The 21,499-nt window shown below is 43.1% G+C and overlaps 1 protein-coding gene across 1 annotated transcript in view; it reads right to left on the minus strand.

Annotated features, from left to right (window-relative positions):
- LOC148901688 (teneurin-2-like) overlaps positions 1-21,499 on the minus strand; it is a 234,314-nt gene that overhangs the window by 11,878 nt on the left and 200,937 nt on the right. The window contains exons 16-31 of the mRNA XM_088989625.1: positions 19,366-19,551; positions 18,509-18,535; positions 14,880-15,026; positions 14,453-14,663; positions 11,654-11,773; positions 10,172-10,433; positions 9,641-9,908; positions 8,343-8,486; positions 7,927-8,176; positions 7,794-7,814; positions 7,444-7,673; positions 5,978-6,132; positions 5,571-5,672; positions 4,690-4,863; positions 3,960-4,603; positions 3,551-3,726 (exon numbers count right to left, since the gene is read on the minus strand). Of these exons, the coding sequence (XP_088845751.1) occupies positions 3,551-3,726; positions 3,960-4,603; positions 4,690-4,863; positions 5,571-5,672; positions 5,978-6,132; positions 7,444-7,673; positions 7,794-7,814; positions 7,927-8,176; positions 8,343-8,486; positions 9,641-9,908; positions 10,172-10,433; positions 11,654-11,773; positions 14,453-14,663; positions 14,880-15,026; positions 18,509-18,535; positions 19,366-19,551 (3,117 nt within the window). The remainder of the gene's footprint in view (positions 1-3,550; positions 3,727-3,959; positions 4,604-4,689; positions 4,864-5,570; positions 5,673-5,977; positions 6,133-7,443; positions 7,674-7,793; positions 7,815-7,926; positions 8,177-8,342; positions 8,487-9,640; positions 9,909-10,171; positions 10,434-11,653; positions 11,774-14,452; positions 14,664-14,879; positions 15,027-18,508; positions 18,536-19,365; positions 19,552-21,499) is intronic.

The raw sequence follows: 21,499 nt of genomic DNA on the forward strand, positions 1-21,499 counted from the left end.
TTATTTGTACTATGGACCATTCTTCACTGTGTATAGTGACAATAATCCACTCACGTATGTACTGTCGACTGCTAAGTTAAATGCAACTGGGTGCAGGTGGGTCGCAGAACTTTCTGATTTTAATTTTACTGTTAAATATCGTCCCGGTAAGGAAAATGTTGATGCAGACAGTTTATCTAGGATGCCCCTTGATATGGTAACATATATGGACGGATGTACAAAAGAAATGTCATATGATGCTGTGAGTGCTGCCGTACAAGCGGTTGACCAACAGAACGAGTCTAGTGCAGCTTGGTCTATGGGAATCTCAGCTATGTGTGCCGAGGTGTCACTAAACACACCGATAGCCCCATTGACTGTTGGACAGATCAAGCTAGATCAAGAGACTGACCCCATTATAGGACATATTATTAGATACAAACTGGCGGAGACGAAACCGCTAGGTACTGAACTAAGAAAGCATTGTCCTCAAGTTGTTTGTCTTGTGAGGGAATGGGACAAGCTACACTTTAATGACAGAGGTGTTTTGTACAGAAAAACGGCAAACAGAACCCAACTACTGCTTCCTGAAAAACACAAGGTGACAGTGTTAAAAGAGCTGCATGATGAAATGGGCCACCATGGTGTAGAAAGGACTCTTTCCCTTGTAAGGGATCGTTTTTACTGGCCCTTTATGCAAAAAGAAATAGAGGACTATGTACTGAGAGAGTGTGTGTGCCTAAAACACAAAAAGCCCAACCGTGAGACCAGAGCCCCTCTTACTAATATTGTGACTACTCAGCCTTTTGAACTTGTCTCCGTTGACTTTTTGCATCTTGACAAATGTAAGGGTGGTTATGAATACGTGCTTGTGCTAGTAGACCATTTTACACGTTTCGCTCAAGTTTATGCTACAACGTCCAAAGCTGGCAAAACAGCGGCAGACAAAATCTTTAATGACTATGCTTTAAAGTTTGGGTTCCCCCTTCGAATTCACCATGATCAGGGTGGTGAATTTGAAAATCAACTTTTTGCTCAACTGAAGGAATATTGTGGGGTTGCGGGTTCAAGGACAACCCCCTACCATCCACAGGGAAATGGACAAGTTGAACGATTTAATCGAACACTGATCCAGATGTTAAAGACACTGACAGAGAAACAAAAGAGTAACTGGAAAGACTCACTAAACAAACTCGTTTATGCTTACAACTGTACCAAAAGTGAGGTGACAGGGTTCTCACCTTTTTACTTACTTTATGGACGTTCACCACGTTTGCCAGTTGATATGTTGTTTAGTTTGAATCCAGACTCGAACCAGGGTGAAACCAACCAGAAGGACTATGTGAAGAAGTGGAAACAGGGCATGGAGGAAGCGTATGCGATCACGCAAGAAAATAACAACAAAGCTGCTGCCAGGAGTAAGAGACTATATGACAGTAAACTAAAGTATTCTACCCTGTTGCCCGGTGATCGTGTTCTGGTTCGAAACTTAACCCCACGTGGAGGTTCAGGCAAACTGAGAAACCACTGGGAGGATGTTGTTCATACAGTGGTTCGTCAAGTCAGCCAAGACATTCCAGTTTATGAGCTGAAACCTGAGAGGGGGAAGGGCAGATCTAGGATACTCCACCGCAATCTCTTGCTGCCATGTGATCATTTGCCATTAGAGACTTCACTACAGTCCCAGTCCAAGGAAAAGTCCACTCGGCAACGACCGAACAAGATGCCGGAAATGGATCCGGAAGAGGATGATGAGGAGGATGAGTATTATCCAGTGTTGCATCGCCAGAGCACCCGACCAGACTCACCAGAACCGCGGGACGTGAGCTTTGTGGAGACAACCCACCATGATGACAATCAACTGGGGAATGAACTGCCGGGGACGGAGCCGGGAGCTGCGGAAGTTGACCAATCTCAGGAGGGCAACATTGGTCCGGAAAATGATCCACCTGTGACAGTGTGTCCCCCTTTTCCCCAGCCACCCCCCAGTAATCCTGATATTGGGGGAAATCAACGGCCACGACGAGAACACAGGAGACCCAAGGTATTCACGTATGATCGCCTTGGTTCGCCATCTTGCTACAATGTAGGGACAGTACCATATCATGGTGAACAGACAATGCCTTGGATGTATGGCGCACACCCCTATCATGCCACGAAATACTACAGAAATGGTTAATCGAGACTTCGGTTTAATAGAACAGTGAGATGGAAACAAGAAGACCCCGATGAGCCCTGTATAAGTAAAACGGAATGTATGAAAAGAGTTCCAGTCTGTGAATTGTTGATTGTTATAATGTAAACAGAATGTATGAAAAGAGTTCCAGTCTGTAAACTGTTCATTATTATAGTTCATATTTGGATGCAGTTCATAATACCGTGCGTCATTGTTTTGGGCACGTCGTCCAGCGTATTTATGTATTTACTAGTACATATGTTGGGGACAACATCTATTTTGAGGGGGAGTATGTGACAGGTTGTAAATTATCGTATTTCCTATTTTGGTTACATTCGCGTAGTTCTATTGGTTTACAAATGATATATATCGAAAATGTTTATTTAAACATGGAACGCTTGCTTCGGTTCGTGTTTCGTGTCGGACCGATTTAGATCGTTGGACCGGAAATTGTTGTGCGTGTACGTTTGCATTAGATCGGGGCATTCGAAGTAAACCACTGTTGAGTCAAGACGTATCACATTGCTTGTCTTGTGGGTTTTTTCTGGATCCCACAACACCGTATCTCCCTTACTATAGTGGAGAGCGCAACACTGGTGTCTCCCTTTGAAACCCTACCATAAATGACAGTAATCCATAAAACCAATTTGTAATAAAGCTCCAGGCGCATTTTAACAATGCCTCAAACAGACAAGTGAATGTATTTTTTCCCACTGACTTGGCAGCAACAGCCCTGAGATAAATCTTTTCTGCACCGTCTGCCTGAACAAGCTTGTAATAAAACAGAAGCAATGGAGACAGAGGAGGGGTGAAAGCGAGAGAAATGAGACCTTGAGGGCTGAGTAGAATTTGCTGCGCGAGGGTTAATGAAGAGAACGAGAAAGAGCAGAAGAATGGGAGGTGGTTAAGTGAGTATGTCACCGGAGAGCTGCACTGAAAGCCCACACAGGGTGGTGGAAACCTTAAAGTACTTACGGCTCTCTGAACACCTCGACCCCCTTCTTATCACAACACAGGTGGATCACTGACTACATCTCAATCGTATTTTGCCTGGGGCCTTTCAGCCTTCGAGAACGCCGTTTACTGTCACAATATAGTCACGTTGGTCAGAGGGGGGTTGGGGTGGCAATTACTGTCTTTGTTCTTCAGCTATGGCCAGACCAAACAAGCTAAGGGATAATGAGAACTGGCCGAGAGCTTCGTTTGCATCTCTTTGCGTGGATGTGCGACAAAGCTTGCGGTGCTCAATAGGATTCAGCGCACACTGCTAATGAATTTTGCCGCTATGATATATTCAAATACACGGGATGATCCCGGCTGAATATTAAATTGCAATATATCCGACTCAGACCCTTGAGCTCACATTTACTGTTCACTTTGCATCATTTGCATCACCTTGAACTACAGTGTATGAAGCTTCTACAGAGGAGAGGTTGGTGACGACAGTAACGTCGTCATCTCTGCTGGAGCTTTCTATATCGATGGTAATGGCACGTTCAATCTCACGATGGAGACTCGTAACCATGCCTGTGGGGTAGGTCACATTGGTCAGGCGACCCTCGCTGTCGTACCTGGGGGTGGAAACAATTCATGGGGTCAATATATGTGTTGAAACACATTTGGTGCCAAACATCTGTGGAAAAAAAGATGAGATGCAGAAAGGCCTTTCAGCTTTTGACTGTAGTTTAAAACCTGCCACCAGGGAGCAGTAGTATCCTGCGCAGGCAGTGATAAAAGTGCACGCGGTTCTCGTCTGGTTCCAAAATACACATCAAAACCACTCATGTCCCACACACAGACTCACTGGTAGAATGTGGTCCATCCGGTCTCATCAGCTTTGGTGGCGAGCAGGCCTGTGTTGCCGCTGTAACCCATGAGAGCCACCTCTTGGCCCACGGCTGAAACACTGCGCAGTCCTCCACTTGGGTCCAGTCCTAAGGTCACCACTTGATTCTCTGGCAGGAGCACCAGTCGAAGCAAGCCGGAGCCTCCTCCCTGGCCCAGTCCTTCCCTCCTGACTTTGACTGTATTGTTGCAATTGTCGACCAGACTTGCCAGTTCTCCATCAGGCCCATAGGTGAAGTTATAGAGCGGCTCTCCGGTCACAAGACTGATGGTTTGGACGTGCAGACCCTCCCTATTGAATACATACAGCTCCTGTTCCCTTGGTGATGCTACCTCATACCGCGGCCCACCAGATCCTCCAAAAGCGGGGCTGGAGAGGGCCGGGCCGGGCCGATTGGCTCGAACAGCTCTAATTCGTATGTTGTTGAGGTCTGCAATAAAAAGTGTCCCGTCAGGGGACACGGCCAAAGAGGTAGGAGAGTTCAAGCCGGCATCTGGGGCGTAGCCATCGTCGCCATAGAAGCAATTGCAGTTGACATCATTCTTGCAGTCGCAGTCAGATGCAGCTCCAGCCAGAAGGGAGATTTCGCCATTAGTGCTTACCTAAAATGCACGCGGAAGAGGGCATAGTTTAGAAAAAAAATCAATCTCTGAGAATATAAAGAAAGCGCAAAACGTCCATGACCGACCTGTCGAACTCGGTTGATCTTTTTCTCGTCTGTTTCAGCGATGTAAAGAGTGCCAATGTGAGACAGCGCAATGGCCGTGGCGCTTTCAAGAGCAGCGTGGATTGCCAGTTTGCTGAGGCTGTAGTCAATCCCTGGCACCTGGCAATGCATGGGCCGACCTGCTATGATACTAACCTGTAAGTACATCAGTGAAAAGGCATTTAAATGCACACAATTATTTCTAACAGTTTTGCAAGTGTCCGTAAAACTCAACGCATTGTCCCCGTAGGTCAGGTGCTGCAATTCTTAATGTAATTATCCTACCTCATGCAATTCAGTATAGCTCACTCTTGGCATTAGATTTGCTTTTTCAAAAAAGTACCAGACTGAACAAGGGGATTGGCGAGAACAACGAGAAAAGACACGGACAAATATTCACTACACTACTACATTCACATTTTGATACCCTCATTCTTGTGGCACCATAGGCACTGTCCTTGGCTAACAACCTGAAGGCAGAGTGTTTTATTGATTGTACATTTTACAGATTGTCCGTAAAGATTGAATGTTTACTGAATTTTTCCACGGCCGTGGTGGTTAATAGTGTTTACAGCTCTGTGGCAGTGAAGAATACATCAAGTCGTCACCTTAAAAATTGCCACCAGCATTAATCAATGTAAATCTTTTATGATGGTTTAACGCTAGAACATAATTATGAACATTTTTTTTCCTTTGAGAAATCTGAACAAATAGAAAGTCAAGCAGAATCCCAAAGGGCATTTTGTCATCAGGTTCCACTGCAGTTGAATATATTTTAAGCTAACTGGCAAGTAGCGTAAAACTGTTGTCCGCCAACATCTAAAGAAAACAAAACTCACTTTTGGAAGGATTGTGGTACAAACCTGGTGGTTCTCTGTAATGCGCAGAATGACATTGTTCTCCAGGACATAGAGAGAGTTGTCCATCGGGTTCACTGCTAAGTCTGTGGGCCACTCCAGTCGTACCTAGCATGAAGACGCAGAAGATTCACGTTAGATAATCGACACTACAGTATACAGTAATGGTCACCATTTGAAAAGAGGCCAAGGTCTCCTCTTAATTTTGGAAATGAAGTGCATTCTCCACTCTCTTTTGATCCAGTCATTTATCCGTGGACTCTTTAAAGGTCCTTAAATCAAAACGTCCCGTAGCTGCCGGCTGGCGCCGTTCCACACAATTGTCATAGCTCAGCACTCACAAAGCTGTTAGATCATCATCCATCATGCCGTCACCTCCTCGCTTTTCCCCCACTTGTGAGTCACTCTCTCACCTGGCTCACGTCCATGCTGGTGTCACAGCTCAGTGGTCGCACGGCAGTCAAATCGTTGGCTCCCAGTAAAGTGGAGATGATGCCGTTTTGGTCCACCTTACGGATCATCGTGGCATCCACAAAGTACATGAGTCCATTTTTATCCACAGCGATACCTGCAAAGTACAGACGAGCGTCATGAATGATGAACGGGAATTCCTAATTCACAAATGTCTGAGTCATCTTAAGTCAATTAAAGCTGCGCCTTTCCACCTGCAGTAAACGGATGGCAGTCTAGATTGCTGATTCTCACAATTTCTCATCGGATGCGAAGGACCAAAGTGTTTCAGTGATGGAATGGGTGCTGAAATGTTTTTGATAACTATTAGTTTTGGGATGAGTCATCAAATGAGGACGTGAGCTGATGCTGTTCCCAAAGGGAAATTCAAGACTACAAGTGCTGCCACTGATGACTTTCTCACCAAACCGCTTTTCACCCCGATTCCCAGCCTGTACTTGTACTTTGTTTTTGTTTTTACGTTTTATTTTCAAACGGTGCTGTGTCATCCTTACTCGTGCTCCAAAATACCTTCCTGGCACACTGATATATAAGAAGAGATGGGGCCACATCCAAGGGCATGCATCAAATGAGAAACTGAAACAGTGACCAAAAAAGAACAAATACTGCAAGCAAAGACGTTGTGTACAGGCTTTGGTGACAGGTAAAAGTGACTCATTGCCTTTTTTTTCTCTCAGTAACACAACTCAACACAGCTGAGAATCCATTAAAGTATACGCCACACAAATTAGTGCCACTGTCGGAAACTGTGATGTTGTGACACCTTTGACAGTTTGGTGTCACGATTGGAAGATCCAATAATCTACTGAAATTATTTCATTCCAGTATTAAGTTTTTCATTAACCTGATTTATGGCCTGCTTTTGTCATCGCCTTGCTTAAGTACAAAATGTATGCCCAGAAAAAAAAGAAAGACAAGAGAATCTTAAGCAAAACCATCTACATCTTACGTCTGAAACAGTAATTTCCCATTCAAATCAAAGGCTAAGTGTAACCTTTGAATTTTTAAACTTTTACTTTCAGGGTATTAATACGTTGAATGGAATAGAGGCGATACATACTTTGCAAAATGTACATTCTGTTCCATCAAATAGATCACAAAAAAAACTGACCATCATCACCAATGAAAGTCCCTCAGCAGGAGAGGTAACGGCACGATTGCTATAATCTGCACGTATTGTCAACTGAAATGATCGACACAATAGTTTGCATAAATATGCGCCTTTGCTAAAGTGAAAATAATGAAAACCATTACCCACAGTTATCCTCATTCATCATTTGATTACATAAAAATCTGAAGAATGAGATCAATCAGAATCAATGAATGTAATGGCAGCTCTGTAATCATGACTAAATAGACCTTTTACCCGCTCCACATGGGCTCATTGCACTTCTGCTGAGCCGCTCACCTTTTGGGCTCATAAGTGTAGCTTCAGTGGCTTTGCCGCCATCTCTGCAGCGTTCATCAAAGGGCAGGCACTGCTCTCCGGTCCCAGCCACAACTCCTGCATTGTCAGACAGCAGACGGCCACCAGTTAATGAGCGAACACGGTAAATTCGCCGGGAGTTGGTGTCTGAGATGAACAATGCCCCGGATAATGGATCAACTGCCAGGAAGTACTTATTGGTTGGATTGTTACTGCGGGGGAAAGAGAAAAAAAACTGATCACCTTGGGGAGTAGTTTTCAATTTACATATTCAGTCACGGCTTCGAGAATTGTAATTTGTTTCACGGCAATGTCAGATGAAACCGTCTTACCTGTGTCTAAAATCTTTGTTCCTTCAAAGAAAAAAGACAAAACCAAAATTAATCAAAATGGCCGCTGACAAAACCCATGATGAAAAAGTGATTCTTCCAGAACCCTCCCAGACGTTCAATGTGCTGATTTTACCTTAATTCAAGGATTCCGGTGGTGTTCATAGATGGGAAAATCCTGCGTACAAAATTGAGATCCCCTACATAGAGGCTACCGTCGACCCCCATCGCCAAGGCAACCGGTGCGAGCAGTTTGTTGCCATCCGCAAGGCCGTTACAACTGGGGCAGGAGATGCTTCGTCTGCGGCCGTTACCCATAATGCTGCTGATGACTCGAGGCTGCTCAGTAACAAAGATGTTTTCTCCGCTTCCCTTGTGAAGAATGCCTGCACACACAGATAAAAAGATCAGACGTGGATTCTTTAAAACACACATACACACACACGCACACACAACCAAACGGGAAAAAAAATCCTCATGATAGGGAGTTTGAAGTTGAGACCGAGACATTTCTGGACTAAATCTGTATGCACAATATGCTTGTCGACTTACTGCTTCGTGTGTTGAGTATATGGTGCTTGTCCAGTGACCAGCCACCGAGATTGGTGGGATCGAGTTCGTAACCTTGCAGGATGACAGTCCTTTTCTCCCATAGAATGAGACTAGCACATGACTCGTATTCGTAGCCCACGGATACTGCATTTTCAAAAGTCAAACAAAGAAACAGAGGAAATATTGGAGGTGATACAGAGAAAAGGTGCCGGTTCAATTAAAAAAAAAAAAAAAAGCACCGCACCGAAGCTAGTTAGCACCCATGCACGATTCTGCATTAACACCTTACTAACACTCGCAAACGCTGCTAAATCAATCAGCCATTGTGTTAATTGGGCTGATTAGCTGCAAGACTTTTAACATTACATGTCACACTAACTGTATACAAAAAAGATCTGCACAGTTTAACAATCAAGGACAAGTATCAGGCTCAGAAAAGGAATAAGACAAAATAGTAGTTTGGGCTGAGTCGAGATGCTGTGTTTATGGCAAGTACAATGCATTTGCAAAAGAGAGAATATACTGTAATTGTTAAAAGGAAGAAAGTGTTCAAACACTAAAACCCATTTGAGTCTCAGAGAGAGTGTTGTTTTCAACATTCCCATCCCTTTCACTATTAAAAACAGGGATGCTGCACGGGCAGAAATCTGACCCAGAGTCCATGATTGACAGGGGCCAAAAAATATTGTCTTTAAATTGGCAACTTTAAAGTGGTGGGGACAAAAACTGTCATATGTGGCACCGTTTCCAAACAATAACATCGCTACGGTATGCTCATATCTTCTCATGGGAAAATCCATTCAACCACAAAGATGCGAGCTAGGGCGTTGACATTCATGGAAAATTAGGTTTCACAAAGTGAAAAGGTTTCCCCAAATGAAGCCTTTTCATGTTTACGGTCAATGTTGGTGCTGTTTTGTCTTTTTGTGCGCTGAGGAGTGTGTGTGACAGCAGAAAGTAATATCACAGAGTAATCTGCCCGCTGTTAACTGCAAACTCACTCTGATAGCTAATAACCGTTCTCTAAAATTCCGGCTGAATAGCTAAACCAAATGTGGTTGCAACGAAATATAGACGTTATAAAAACACTTAACTGTGGCTTAACTGCATTGTAGATTGAGGCTGACGTTTTGGTGGAAATGCCAGTTTCAGGCTCCCTAATTAGAACTCTCTCTGTCGTGCCCTGTCCGCTATTAATGGCAACGTTTCTAATCATCTCAGTCACAGCAAGGTTTGAAATAACTAAGGCTCTGGTGCCTTAGCAACTGTAACATTCATTTTTTTTAATTCATACTCACCAACAGCCCCGGAAAGCCCGTAAACCCTCTGCCCGTAGGCATCGGTTTTATCCCAGATGTAAGTGTAGGCTAGATTAGGCGAGGCGTGGAACCACTTCTGAAAGAGGTGTCCCTCCACCGCGACCATGAGGTGGATTTTGAGCAGACCCATGGACACTGTGGCAGGGGTCATGGTCACCTTGAGCAGGGAGCGGTAACCCTGCGTCCTTGAACTCAGGTAGCACAGCTTTAGGCTCGTGCCGGGTATCTCAATCTGCTCATGCAGCACCTAGAAGACAGAGAGAAGAGATGACAAGAGAATAGAGATTAGCGGAGGGATTAGCGAGAGGGGGGGAATAATGAAGGTCACGGTTCCACTGACGGCTGAAGGACAGAAGTCGGGAAAATATAAGGAAATAAAGAAGGAGGAAACGAAGGAAAGAGGGAATCTATTGAGGCGAAAGTAGAAAGACAGGCATAAAGAAGAGCGGGAAGAGGGCGGGGGAACCAGAAGGAGGATTAGCCGGCTGCCAGGGGTCAGTGGTACTGCACCTGTGTCTCCGGTATGATGGGTTTCTCCCCTGGCTTGGAGCTGAAGAAGGAGGAGAGAGGGGATGCAATCACAAGAGGATCAGGCCTGATGAAGCCACTCAGGTCACAGCCAGGGATTGTGTTCTCCTCTGTCTTAAGCACCACAGTGTCCATAGCATAAAACTGGCTCCAGGGCAGCCACACGGTACGCTCCTGGCTCAGGAAGGGGGCGCGTTCGAATCGCAGAGTCAGTGATGCGCCACCGTTAGCTATCAGGTCAAACCTGGAGAGGTTTGCAAGGAGAGGGCGGGAATGAGGCACAAAGGAGGGAAGTGCTGCAGAAGATGAAATGTTACACCAACTCAAACATGACAGCGCTTCTCTTCTTCTTTTAACACTAACTTGAGGAAAAACTGAACAAACAAACATAGCACACACACAAAAAAGACCTGAAATTAAAGTGGCACAAGTCAGTTCAGATCAAGTCCAAAACATCTGAAGGCAATAGCAAAGAATGGCACATATTTGTGTCTTGAACATTTTGTCAGCGGTTCTTCTTGCCGCGAGTTCATTACAAATCAGAAGCTTGAAAGGAGATATTTTTATTGTTATTATAAACAGTGGAAACTGGGCTTCCGGAAGTGTGATTTGTCTCAGGCACCAACAACTGCAAGAGAAAAGCATTCATTTATGACAGGTTCACAGAATCCGGTGAAACTGTCCCTGAAAGCCAAAGTCACCCGTCACGTTAACACCTTAACACAAGTTTTATGTTCAGATGCCACGGCATCGGTTTCATCAAACTGAAAAAAAATCTGCAAAGAAAGCGCTGATAAAACTGCAGACATGTCGAACAATGCTCAACAGCCCTGAGAAAAGAAAATCTGAATTTGCTTCATGTATGAGAGGAGGTCAGTTTGAAGTAGGCGATGAATCTTCATTTGATTAAGTAGCTGGCAGTCTGACTTAAATCCAATTCAACTTTCCAGAACCAGACACCCCATGTGACCCCTTAAACAAGTCCTGCAAAGAGTAATTTCTGAAAAAAGAAGGGAAGAATACTGCTGAGGGTTAGTGAACAACTTGGTACAAATGTCACCCCATGCAAATTTAAAAAGTGCATCCTAAACTACTGTTATGCTGGATGATTTTGGAATAAGAACAGCTCAGGATGAAATTATCGTCATGTTGAGTGAGTTTAGCCCCACTCGAAAAGCTTGAAAAGTAAATAAGAATCTTGTTTGTTTGATTCGCCAGACAGGTAATCGGACCCCAAATTGGGTATATTTTTCACACAAAATCATAATGTTGCATTCAGTCCTTCCTTCCCATATTTCTTGACATCTTAAACGATCAGGCATTGTCTGATGAGGCTGCATTTGCGTTTTGCAAATCACAGTCTGATGGTTGAGAACCTAATCGAATCAAATTGAATCTAATCTCATTTTAGGGAACCTAATGAGATAGTTTCAAATGCTCAACAAGGATGTCTAGTGTACATACATTCCATCCTGTCTCGTCAGCGTGTATCCATAGTGGGGGTAGTTGACAAAAGACACGTTCACCCCCACCAGAGGCGTTCCATCTGTCGTCAGCACCTGACCGCGGATAAGAGATGCCAAACTGGAAAAAGACAAAAGAGATAGAATTCAAAGAGTGGTGGGCAATATGACAGAATCAAACCATTTATCATTCTATTTGATTAATTGCTCAGGCTTTCAATTATTTCATTTGCCCTTTTATCTATGTTACTGGCTTTCGACCACTTTCTAATTAGCCACAATCAGCAGGCCCCATAGTTTAGATTACTATCAGTCTATCTCCTAAATACACAGTGACAGTAATGGTAAATATGTATGGATGTAAACCCCATCAAAAAAATCCCCAAAATGGTGGTATTCTATACATATACTCATGGGATCATTGGGGTACTGGTGATGTTAACTTGCTGTCAACTTTTCCCTGGAACTACGGTTGTGATTGACGTTCGTATGCCTAGTAGACCAACAAACACACGTCTAGTTGGTGTATCCATCATGGAAATTTGTCTCCTGTAATCATTTCTGATGTAATATTCATGAACAAAAATCACATGAAGCAGGATCGTGGTCTTTAAACATTTGACTTTTAGACACTTGTCAAATGTGTCGCCTGAGAGCTTTAAGTAGTACTATTTGATCCTGCCCGGCACAATCAGTAAGCCCCCCCCATATCCCTCATTGTCAAAAATTGTAACACTAAATTGCAGATGAACTCATGAAAGTCAAATGATCAGGATCATTTTCAGGCTTCTCGAGAGCTTGCTGATGAGCTGATTTTTGTATGAGGTGTGTTGGAGGAGGCGGAATACATGGTCTGGTCCCGCCTTCCTGTGTGGTGTTTGCATCTTTTCACTGTGCCTGTGTGGGTTTTCTCCGGCTACTGCTGTTACCTCCCCCATTCCAAAAACATGAATGGCAGGTTAATGGCAGGTTAATGGAACAATGTCTGACTTTGAGTGCAAATGGATGTTTGTCTATGTGTGCCCTCTGATTGGCTGGCAATCAGTTGAGGGTGTCCCTACTTTCCCGAGATAGACTGCATCATGCCCGCGACCCTCATGAGGTTAAATGGATTAGACAATGGATGGATACTTTATTCACCCACACTAATCGCATTGTGAGCTCTCACATGATCAAATGCTGTTTTGTTTTCAACGTGATGTTGAATTCAGTTAACATTACGGGGCGATGCAGGATAAAATGTTCTCCCTCTGAGATCGATCAAAAGAGTGGGATTAGTCTACTCAATTCTTCTCCCACAAATGCAATATTAATCATGCTAGATATTTTTTTTATCAACCTTCGTAATGGATCACTGTTCTTCCAATTAGTGGCTGTATTTGGTAATTTGGTCAAGAAGGTGCTGCGAGTGAGACAAAATGTCGTTGTCAAGGTGACTGCTCCAATTCTTGGAATTTTGACATTGACGATGAGTTTACAAGTTTAACCACGGCCACTTTGCACCAAGCGAAAACATTTGAAGCGGCGCTGGCATCTGATTAGAATCTCTCGGTAAGAGACCCAGTTGAAGACATTACATGGCTTAATTGGCTCGGGATGTGTCGTTACTGAACTGTTTCATCTTCTCTGGTTTTCTGTCACTGTGACCAGGGACCAGAAAATTATGGATGTGAAACAGCTATACAGTACCATATTCTCGCGCAAAGTGTAAGATTTTGCATTCATTTTTTTCATGGTTAAAGGACAACTGACACAATTTTTTTTTGTTTCCTAACTGACATCAGAAAAACGTTTTATAGCATCTAAAATACCCAAAACACACAGGCTGATATTTTTAGTCAAATGCAAAACACCCATAAAAATGACTTAAAGTGTGCTAAAACTGCAAAAAAATTGCGGTGTAAATTGGGGATTTTCAGAAAGTCCCACCCCAGTTCGTGACGTCACGGCAAGACGTCTTGCCTTGCTTGAGAATCAAAACAATGGCTTCAGATTCGGAGAAGATGCTTTCTTGTTACTCATCCAGTTATGAATAAGATTCAAATAGTTCTGAAGAGGAAAGCATCAATTTTTACAATCGATTAAAGAAGTCCTTCCGGGTTATTTTGAGGCGTCAGGGCTGATGAGTAGCGTCCCAGAAAATGCAGAAGATGGCGCCCATGATGTGTCTGCTGGGAATTTACGCAGAATTTACGCGAATATTTGTCTTGCTGCAACACATAATGATTCACCATCGCGTTATTTATGTGTTTTCCTTCTAATTTCGCCATCAACACCAAGTTTTCAGACGAAACAAAGTACCCCAAAATGCATTGTGTGTCGCTTTCTCGGTCAGGGGGCGTTCCAAATGTGACGTCACATAGGGGATCGTCATCAACTCGAAAACAAGACTTCCTGAATATTCAGCGCGAGTCTTGTGGTGGAATCTTTGTAAAATACGCACAGTAGAAGTCATTTGAAGTGATTTTACAAATTATGGACACAACTTGTCCGGGAGCGACGGTTGTCCTTTAAACCCGTTGTCTGTGAACAAAATGTGTCTTTAGCTTAATACTTGCACACTTAACACCTGCACAAAATAACCTCGTCAAGTGACATAATACTATGTGAAACAGCTACAGTACAAACATACATTATTCCGCAGTCCTTGTGTCATTCATTGGCGATACTTGTTTAGAGAAAAAAAAAATCAATTTTCAAGCGTTAAACTCTTCATCAGCTCAGTGGAGAAAAGTCAGGAGACAAGTCAGGAGACTTAAGTCAATCGCCAAATCAGTCTTTGCTTGTCAGTTCTCCTTACCTGGAATTGAATGGGTTTTCTCCTGGAATGACATGGGTGCCATCCCGTGACACAAGCATCTTGACGCGATCGTAGAAGGAATGGACACGGGTCTGGGACAATGGGACCTGTTGAATAACTTGCAGAGGGTCACGGGAACCACGGCACAGTGGGCTGTTTTGACAAGGACTCTGGATACAGCAATCTGGGTCCATGCAGTCAGTTAGCCCATCTGAGTGGGGCAGAAGCAATAAAGTTGTGCATAATGAAATCAAATTGGGCATAGTTATTTAAACAATGAATTAAACATGAGCAGTCTTTATGATGGATTCAAGTTGAGATTACTTTAAATTCATGAAATGCAATTTATAACTTTCCATCAACTTTTTTTGTTTGTTTTGCAAATTTCCATCCCTGCATTTTTTGTCTTCTGCTTGCTCCCATTCACCTCCTTCGTTGTCTTTGTTGTCGGCGCAAGATGTCTCCATGGCAACACTGCACCCAGTGCCCCTCCAGCCAGTCTGACATTCACAATGCCAACTCTGCTGTCCCATGGTGCATTGCCCATTCCCATTACATAGGTTAGGACAGCCATCTGGGTACAATAGGGGGCAAGATAAGAAAGGTCCAGGGAATGGGAAGATGGAAGAGAGGCAGGATAATGACTTATTTAATCATTAAAAAAACAACTAAGACAGTGTTATGCAATCTGACATTTGCTCACGTGGTTTTGATGGATGGATGAATTCCTTAAATGACTAAATGGTTCAATGGTGTTCGTAACGATGGGTCAATAATAAAATTCAGCATACATATTATATTTAGTATACACAGTAAATTAGTCTTTGTCCATCTGTCTGTCCATTGCTCTCATTTATGAATCAGTGCATGTAATGGGATTTTGATGGCCAGGGAGTCACGCTTTCAGATGGGACAATACAAGTGTATTCAATTAAATGTGAGCATTTGCATGCATGTGTACGCATAAATGGGCGCACTCTATAAAACATGAATTTTGACCGTTATAACCTAAAGCCCTAGAGCTAAGAGTGTTTTGCCACTAGCATGGCAAAGCTATCATCAATTTAACAAGATTGAGTGAAAATCAGACATTCAAAGCAAAAAAAGACTTTGCATAATTCAAGGCTGGTTGTCAAAGCATGAATAATGGAAATAGAGTCGCGACAACAAGAGGCAACGTCAAAAAGGCCATGACAACAGTACATTGGGTAAAGCTGTGTAAAACAACAACATAAAAAAATAAACAGTTTAGTATGACAATGAAACCACTTCAAATGAAACTGTATCATTATCATAGACTACAATTATCATGAGCAGGATTGTCATGCTATTTAAATTATGCAAAACACAGAAAATGGGAGCAACACGTGTGATTTTGAAAACCATTGTTATAATACCCACAACCCATGGACAAAGAGCAACAACCAATTGTTTTCACCTCAAAAGGTTCGACATTTATAGATGGTCATCTGTGTTCTTGCGCACAAGTCGACACAACTTAATTTTTGTGAGGCTTGTTGAGGGTTTGGGGGCGTGTGGGGTTTGGAAGGGGGGTAGCAGACAGCTCTATGCGTTCTGGCAAAATGAGGCAACAGTAGTTGCAGTCCTCTAAATCATCGAACAAATTACTTCACTGGAGACGTTGCAATTATAATTATGGTCTTTTCTAAATCACTCCACTGCCATGACACATGTATGTGGATGTAGATCCAAGTTCCTTCTTCACAGCGGCACAGCAAGATTTTTGGTCGCTTTAGCCATCTTGACACATCATGCGACTGTAGAGGTCTGCACGCAGTTCCCCATACACATGCTTGATGTGCTTTGATCTCCTGCGTGGACTGCAGCAATTCGATTGCTACGTACTCATAGAGACGCACGAACGCGTGCGTACACCCGGGCGCACACTCAAGATGAGCTTGAAATGTGTGAAGGCACAGAGTGAAGAGGACAGACTAACTGAGGGAGAGATTATGAAAATGGAACGTTTTTCATTGAGTCCTGCTCTGTAGATTAATGACCACAGTTTCACTCAAGTTGCAGTCCGGGGTTTTGCCCTCTAACAAATCGCTATGTCAATAAAGTCATGCATTATGAATATAAATAGTGCAATCTAAGCTATGGCAGCAGCTAAATTAACACGAGTTCCTCCCAGATTGGCATTCTATCATATGTCTAAAGCGGCAGCAGATGAGAAAAAGTCAACAAAGGACTTTGAGAAAGACTATGTGCCATTTTGTTTTAACAAGAGGTAATTCTGTGGATGGACAGGCCGGGGAATGGTTAATGACTGCATTTTTTTGAGGGGGGGTTAATGTATAAATATTACTAGTCTCTGCATCAGTGGAACGTTCATGAAAAAGCTGACTTTGACTTGATGATTGCGAACTATCGGTAGGAAGTTTATTGTTCTTCAGCATTGAACTTCAAGGACAAAGGCAGTAAGCAGTGATTGCCTATTAAATGCAGCTGTCATTTAAAATGGGTGATACTTATGATAAAACGAAACAGGACAATCCAAAGCGGGCATTGCTTGAGAATCAAAACAATGGCTTCAGATTCGGAGAAGATGCTTTCTTGTTACTCATCCAGTTATGAATAACACACACATGAGTCCTGTGTGTGTGCGGGCGCGCGCACACACACACGCACGCACACGCACACACACACACGCACGCACACGCACACACACACACACACAAACACACGAGTAGTTTGCCGCGTGTGAACAAAGAAAGATCGTTTTTAAGAAGTGGGGAAGATAATGAGACAGACCGATGGGAAGAATGAGAAATTTAAACTTCACAATGATAAAAAAGGGGAAAAAACACCTTTCGCATTGACTTTGTTGGGCCTGAGCTTTTCTAAAGGTCATCCACTAGAGGTAATAGAGGTGGTTGAATAAAGGTAGATCAGATAACACACTACACTCCAACACAGACAATCATAGGAAGTTGTAACATATTTTTGTCACTGTCGTTGGATTGCTTCATTTGTTTCCCTAATTATCCCTGGTCTGTCTTTAACCCTGATCTTTACATTTCTTTTTCCTGCCTGTAAAGATTTTTAATAAGAGCTATTGCATTTGGTGTCGAAGGTGAGAAGAAGCTCTCAACATTGTGTACTGCCGTGCAATCTGCACTGGTCCCATCATAAATTCATCTGGAAGGTTCTTATCTCTATGCCTCACCCAGACAATATCTGTGATCCCATTTGGATAGCGGTGACATTATTGTAAGCAAATCAGGGTGAATTTGGGAGGGTGGTCTTGATGTCACACAGAATTTTCACTACATATTTGCTCAGAAAATACATTGATTCACTCCTCTAGCACAAATGATCATGGAAGGTGCCACAAATACGCAAATATTTGTGACACAAAGACACTCAACAGCTCTGTAATGTTTGCATCAGTATGCTCAGAAAATTTTCCAGTGACTTCAAAATGTTCTTTGGGGCTTTCATCATTTGCTGCTTTTGTGAAGCGGCACAGTTTCACCTAAGACACGACTCAGAATACCGGAGCTATTTATTGGCATATTCTTTGTGCGTTATAGAGAAATGCTCTCATACATATTATCATATGCATATGCATATTATTCTTATTCTTATTCTTATTCTTATTCTTATTCTTATTCTTATTCTTATTCTTATTCTTATTCTTATTCTTATTCTTATTCTTATTCTTCTTCTTCTTATTATTATTATCTCATGCATATTAGCATATTGACAATAAAGCTGACTTTGACTTTCACTTTCTCACATGCATGCACATCCACACGTTGACTGCTGATTCTACGCTCGGCTCTACAAGCCTAACCCACCTTCCCCCGCTTCTGTGGTCAATGACACCGGACTCCTGCAGCAGTGCAACGCTGCGAGAGGGAGTGCACTACATGTAGGGAGTCATCATTGAGGCTGGCACCCACCCTAATCGATGTACAGATAGCACCACAGAGTCTACGGAGCCAAGCCAGGCCAAGAGACCACACATGTAGCAGCTAGCTTCTACCACCACAGGCTAATGAACAAAAGACCAGAGTCAAGATACGGTACCTGCTTTGTCAAACATGCTCCCATGGTCTGCAGTGGGAGGAAAACGTGCAAAAGGTAAGAGAATGGGAAAATTGGCAAATAAATGAATAAACCGATGCAAGAAACATCATGCAGAGCTGAAATGAACAACAGGCAAACTGAGATAAGCTGTGAGTGTCTGCTGCTGGTGAAGTTTGCGCCCCGCCAAGCTGAGGCCTGACAATTCTTTCATGTCAGGCTGATGGCGCAGTCAAAGCTGCCCTACTTTCTGATGGAGGAAAATGAGGAGATCATAAACTGCTATTCCCCTGTGCTTTCCTATGAGTCGGAGGGAGTTGTGTGTGTGTCTATGTGTTTGTGCGTAAGCGTATGTAAGTGTTAGTCTGATGGGTGTGTGTATCAGGTTGCTATCACAGCACTTGCAGTGACAGCAAAATGAGACATTGTGACTAAAAGCACTGTGGGCGAATCCAAAGAAACTGGCACTCATCCATCCAAAGTGACAGTGATGTCACTATGAGACATTGATTGATTGACATTGGGGGAAACACACAAACAGGCTAACCATTTTTTGGGTGCTTTTCTTCAGTCAGGTGATAAGTTTCACCTTTTGTCAAATACTCTGGTGCTTGAAGGGCTTCCCCAAGCTTACAAAACTGATAATGCTTGTTACAGAGATTCGGTGGCACCCTTTTTTGTTTTGATTGATTCTTGGTCTTGTTAAAGTTCTTCCAGCCTCATTTGTTGATGAAGTTTGACGGGCTTGACAGTTTAATTTGACTTGGTGCTGCTGCTCGGTGTACAGTGAAACACATTAACCACGCCCCCACCTCCACACACCCACACACACCCATACACACTCAGTAAATTGCTCTCACCAATAGTGCAGTGCTCTCCATTCCATCCCTGGTGACACTGACACTTGCCATCCTTGCAGGTTCCATGTTTGATGCAAAGCGGGTTGCACACACGCTGGTCACAGCCTGCGCCCGTCCAGCCATCCTCACAGCGGCAAGCTCCACCCATGCACACTCCGTGTGTTCCACAGTCTACGGAACACACCTCTGCAGGAGATTGGGAGATTTGACTCGGTATCAGATACGCCACAGAAATTAAAAACTCTGTAATGAACAGTGATGAGAGTCAAGACACGAAGTACAGTAGGGCCTCGGTTTACGAACACCTTGCCTTACGAATTTTTCGGTTTACGAACGTTAAATTTATGAAAATAAAACCTTGGAATACGCACTACCTTTCGGGATACACATGGAGCGCCGCGCCACAATGGCTGGCGGATCTGGTGTTCTTCAGTGGAAGAACACCAAAGCACACGACCGAACAGCGCCCCAGCCGGCCTACCTTTCCACACCCCCTTTCTCTGAGTGCACACATCGATCCTCTTCACAGATTTTTTTACAGATACTTTTGCTGTTATGGGACCGCAAAAGACCCCACCACAGGCTCGTGTTCAGACGAAGAAGACACAAAACAAAATTACAGTCGAGGAGAAGAAGGAGATCATTGAGAAACACGAACGAGGTGTGCGTTTGTCTGATTTAACAGCCCAGTACCAATATGCTATGTTGCGTGTGTTGCGAAAGATGTTTCCGTGCTGTCAAAGCAACGGTCTGGGGCTATAGAAGAGGGTGAAAAACCATGCTTAATTTTGAACGAAAAGCAGCCAGCCGGCGACAGCGTGAATAAAACAATTATATCTGAGAAAGCACGGCTAATTCACTCTGATATCGTCATGCGGCAACCTGGAAGTTCGCCGTTTATTGATACAAGGGATCATTTCTCGAAATGGTGAAAGAAGAAGGCTACGTTCCTCAGCAAGTATTTAATGCAGATGAGACCGGCCTTTTTTGGAAAAAGATCGCTAACTGGACTTTTATAACACAGGAACAGAAGTCTGAACCCCATTCCATCCAGCCATCAACAACCATCACAAAAGTAAATAAAACAACTTTATTTTACAGTACAGTTTATTTCTCTAATTACAGTCCTCATGGAATGTGACTCCTTTCAAACAGCAATACTCTCCGACCTGACGCTCTTTTCCATCAAGCCATCAACGACCATCACAAAGGTAAATAAAACGACATTATACAGTGCAGTGTATTTCTTTCATTACAATACAATACCACATTTATTATACATAAAATAAGGTATATTGTTTGTAGTTTTAAGGCTTATTTAGTTGAAAAATATATTTTACAGAGACCTGGGAACGGATTATTCGCATTTTAATGGTTTCCTATGGGAAATTAATTTCTGGGATACACACTTTTTGCCTTACACGCTGTCTGGGAACCAATTAAGTGCGTACGCCAAGGTCCCACTGTATTGCTTTATAACGGTCAAAAGCTGTATCGTCATTGCGGCTTCAACAAATATATTCGCTTTCAGTCTTCGGCGACACTGTGAGTTATGGTCTTGAGGCTGTGCAGCTATCTGAACTTTGCAATGGTGTCGGATTACATTTTTTTTTTACAATTCTTTTTTTTGTTTTCATAGTGTTCAAAATGTGGTGAACTAACTGTGGATAAAAGGAAAGTCTGGTTGTTGTAGGTTCCCATAGTTGTTAAATGCAATCCAATATAAATATACAATATTCTACAGTATAGCTCCAATGTAACATTATTATGTAATATTACAACATCGGAGGTGGTGGAACACCTGATGTAAATCATGGATTGAATGTAACCAATAATATTACAGTACTTTATTATTTCGAGTTTTAAATTGATTGCAGTCTTTATTGCAGTGTAGGTGACAAGTTCAATTATATGGACCAATAGAGATGTGCACATTCCCTGCACCCCCATTACAGTGCCGACGCTTAGCCAGATGCATGTGATGAGATGCTGCAAGTTTGATTATGTGTCTGAGACCCTCGTGTGCTCGGGATGCAATATGCGCAGATGTTTGGAATGCGATATACTTGCTGAGGGATACTGCTGAGTGGAACAATGTTGCTTATATTAAAGTCAAGCATTGCTGCACTTTTAA

Source organism: Hippocampus bargibanti, linkage group LG02, assembly GCF_051943395.1.
Source record: "Hippocampus bargibanti isolate YZ-2025 linkage group LG02, ASM5194339v1, whole genome shotgun sequence".
Taxonomy (NCBI): Eukaryota; Metazoa; Chordata; class Actinopteri; order Syngnathiformes; family Syngnathidae; genus Hippocampus; species Hippocampus bargibanti.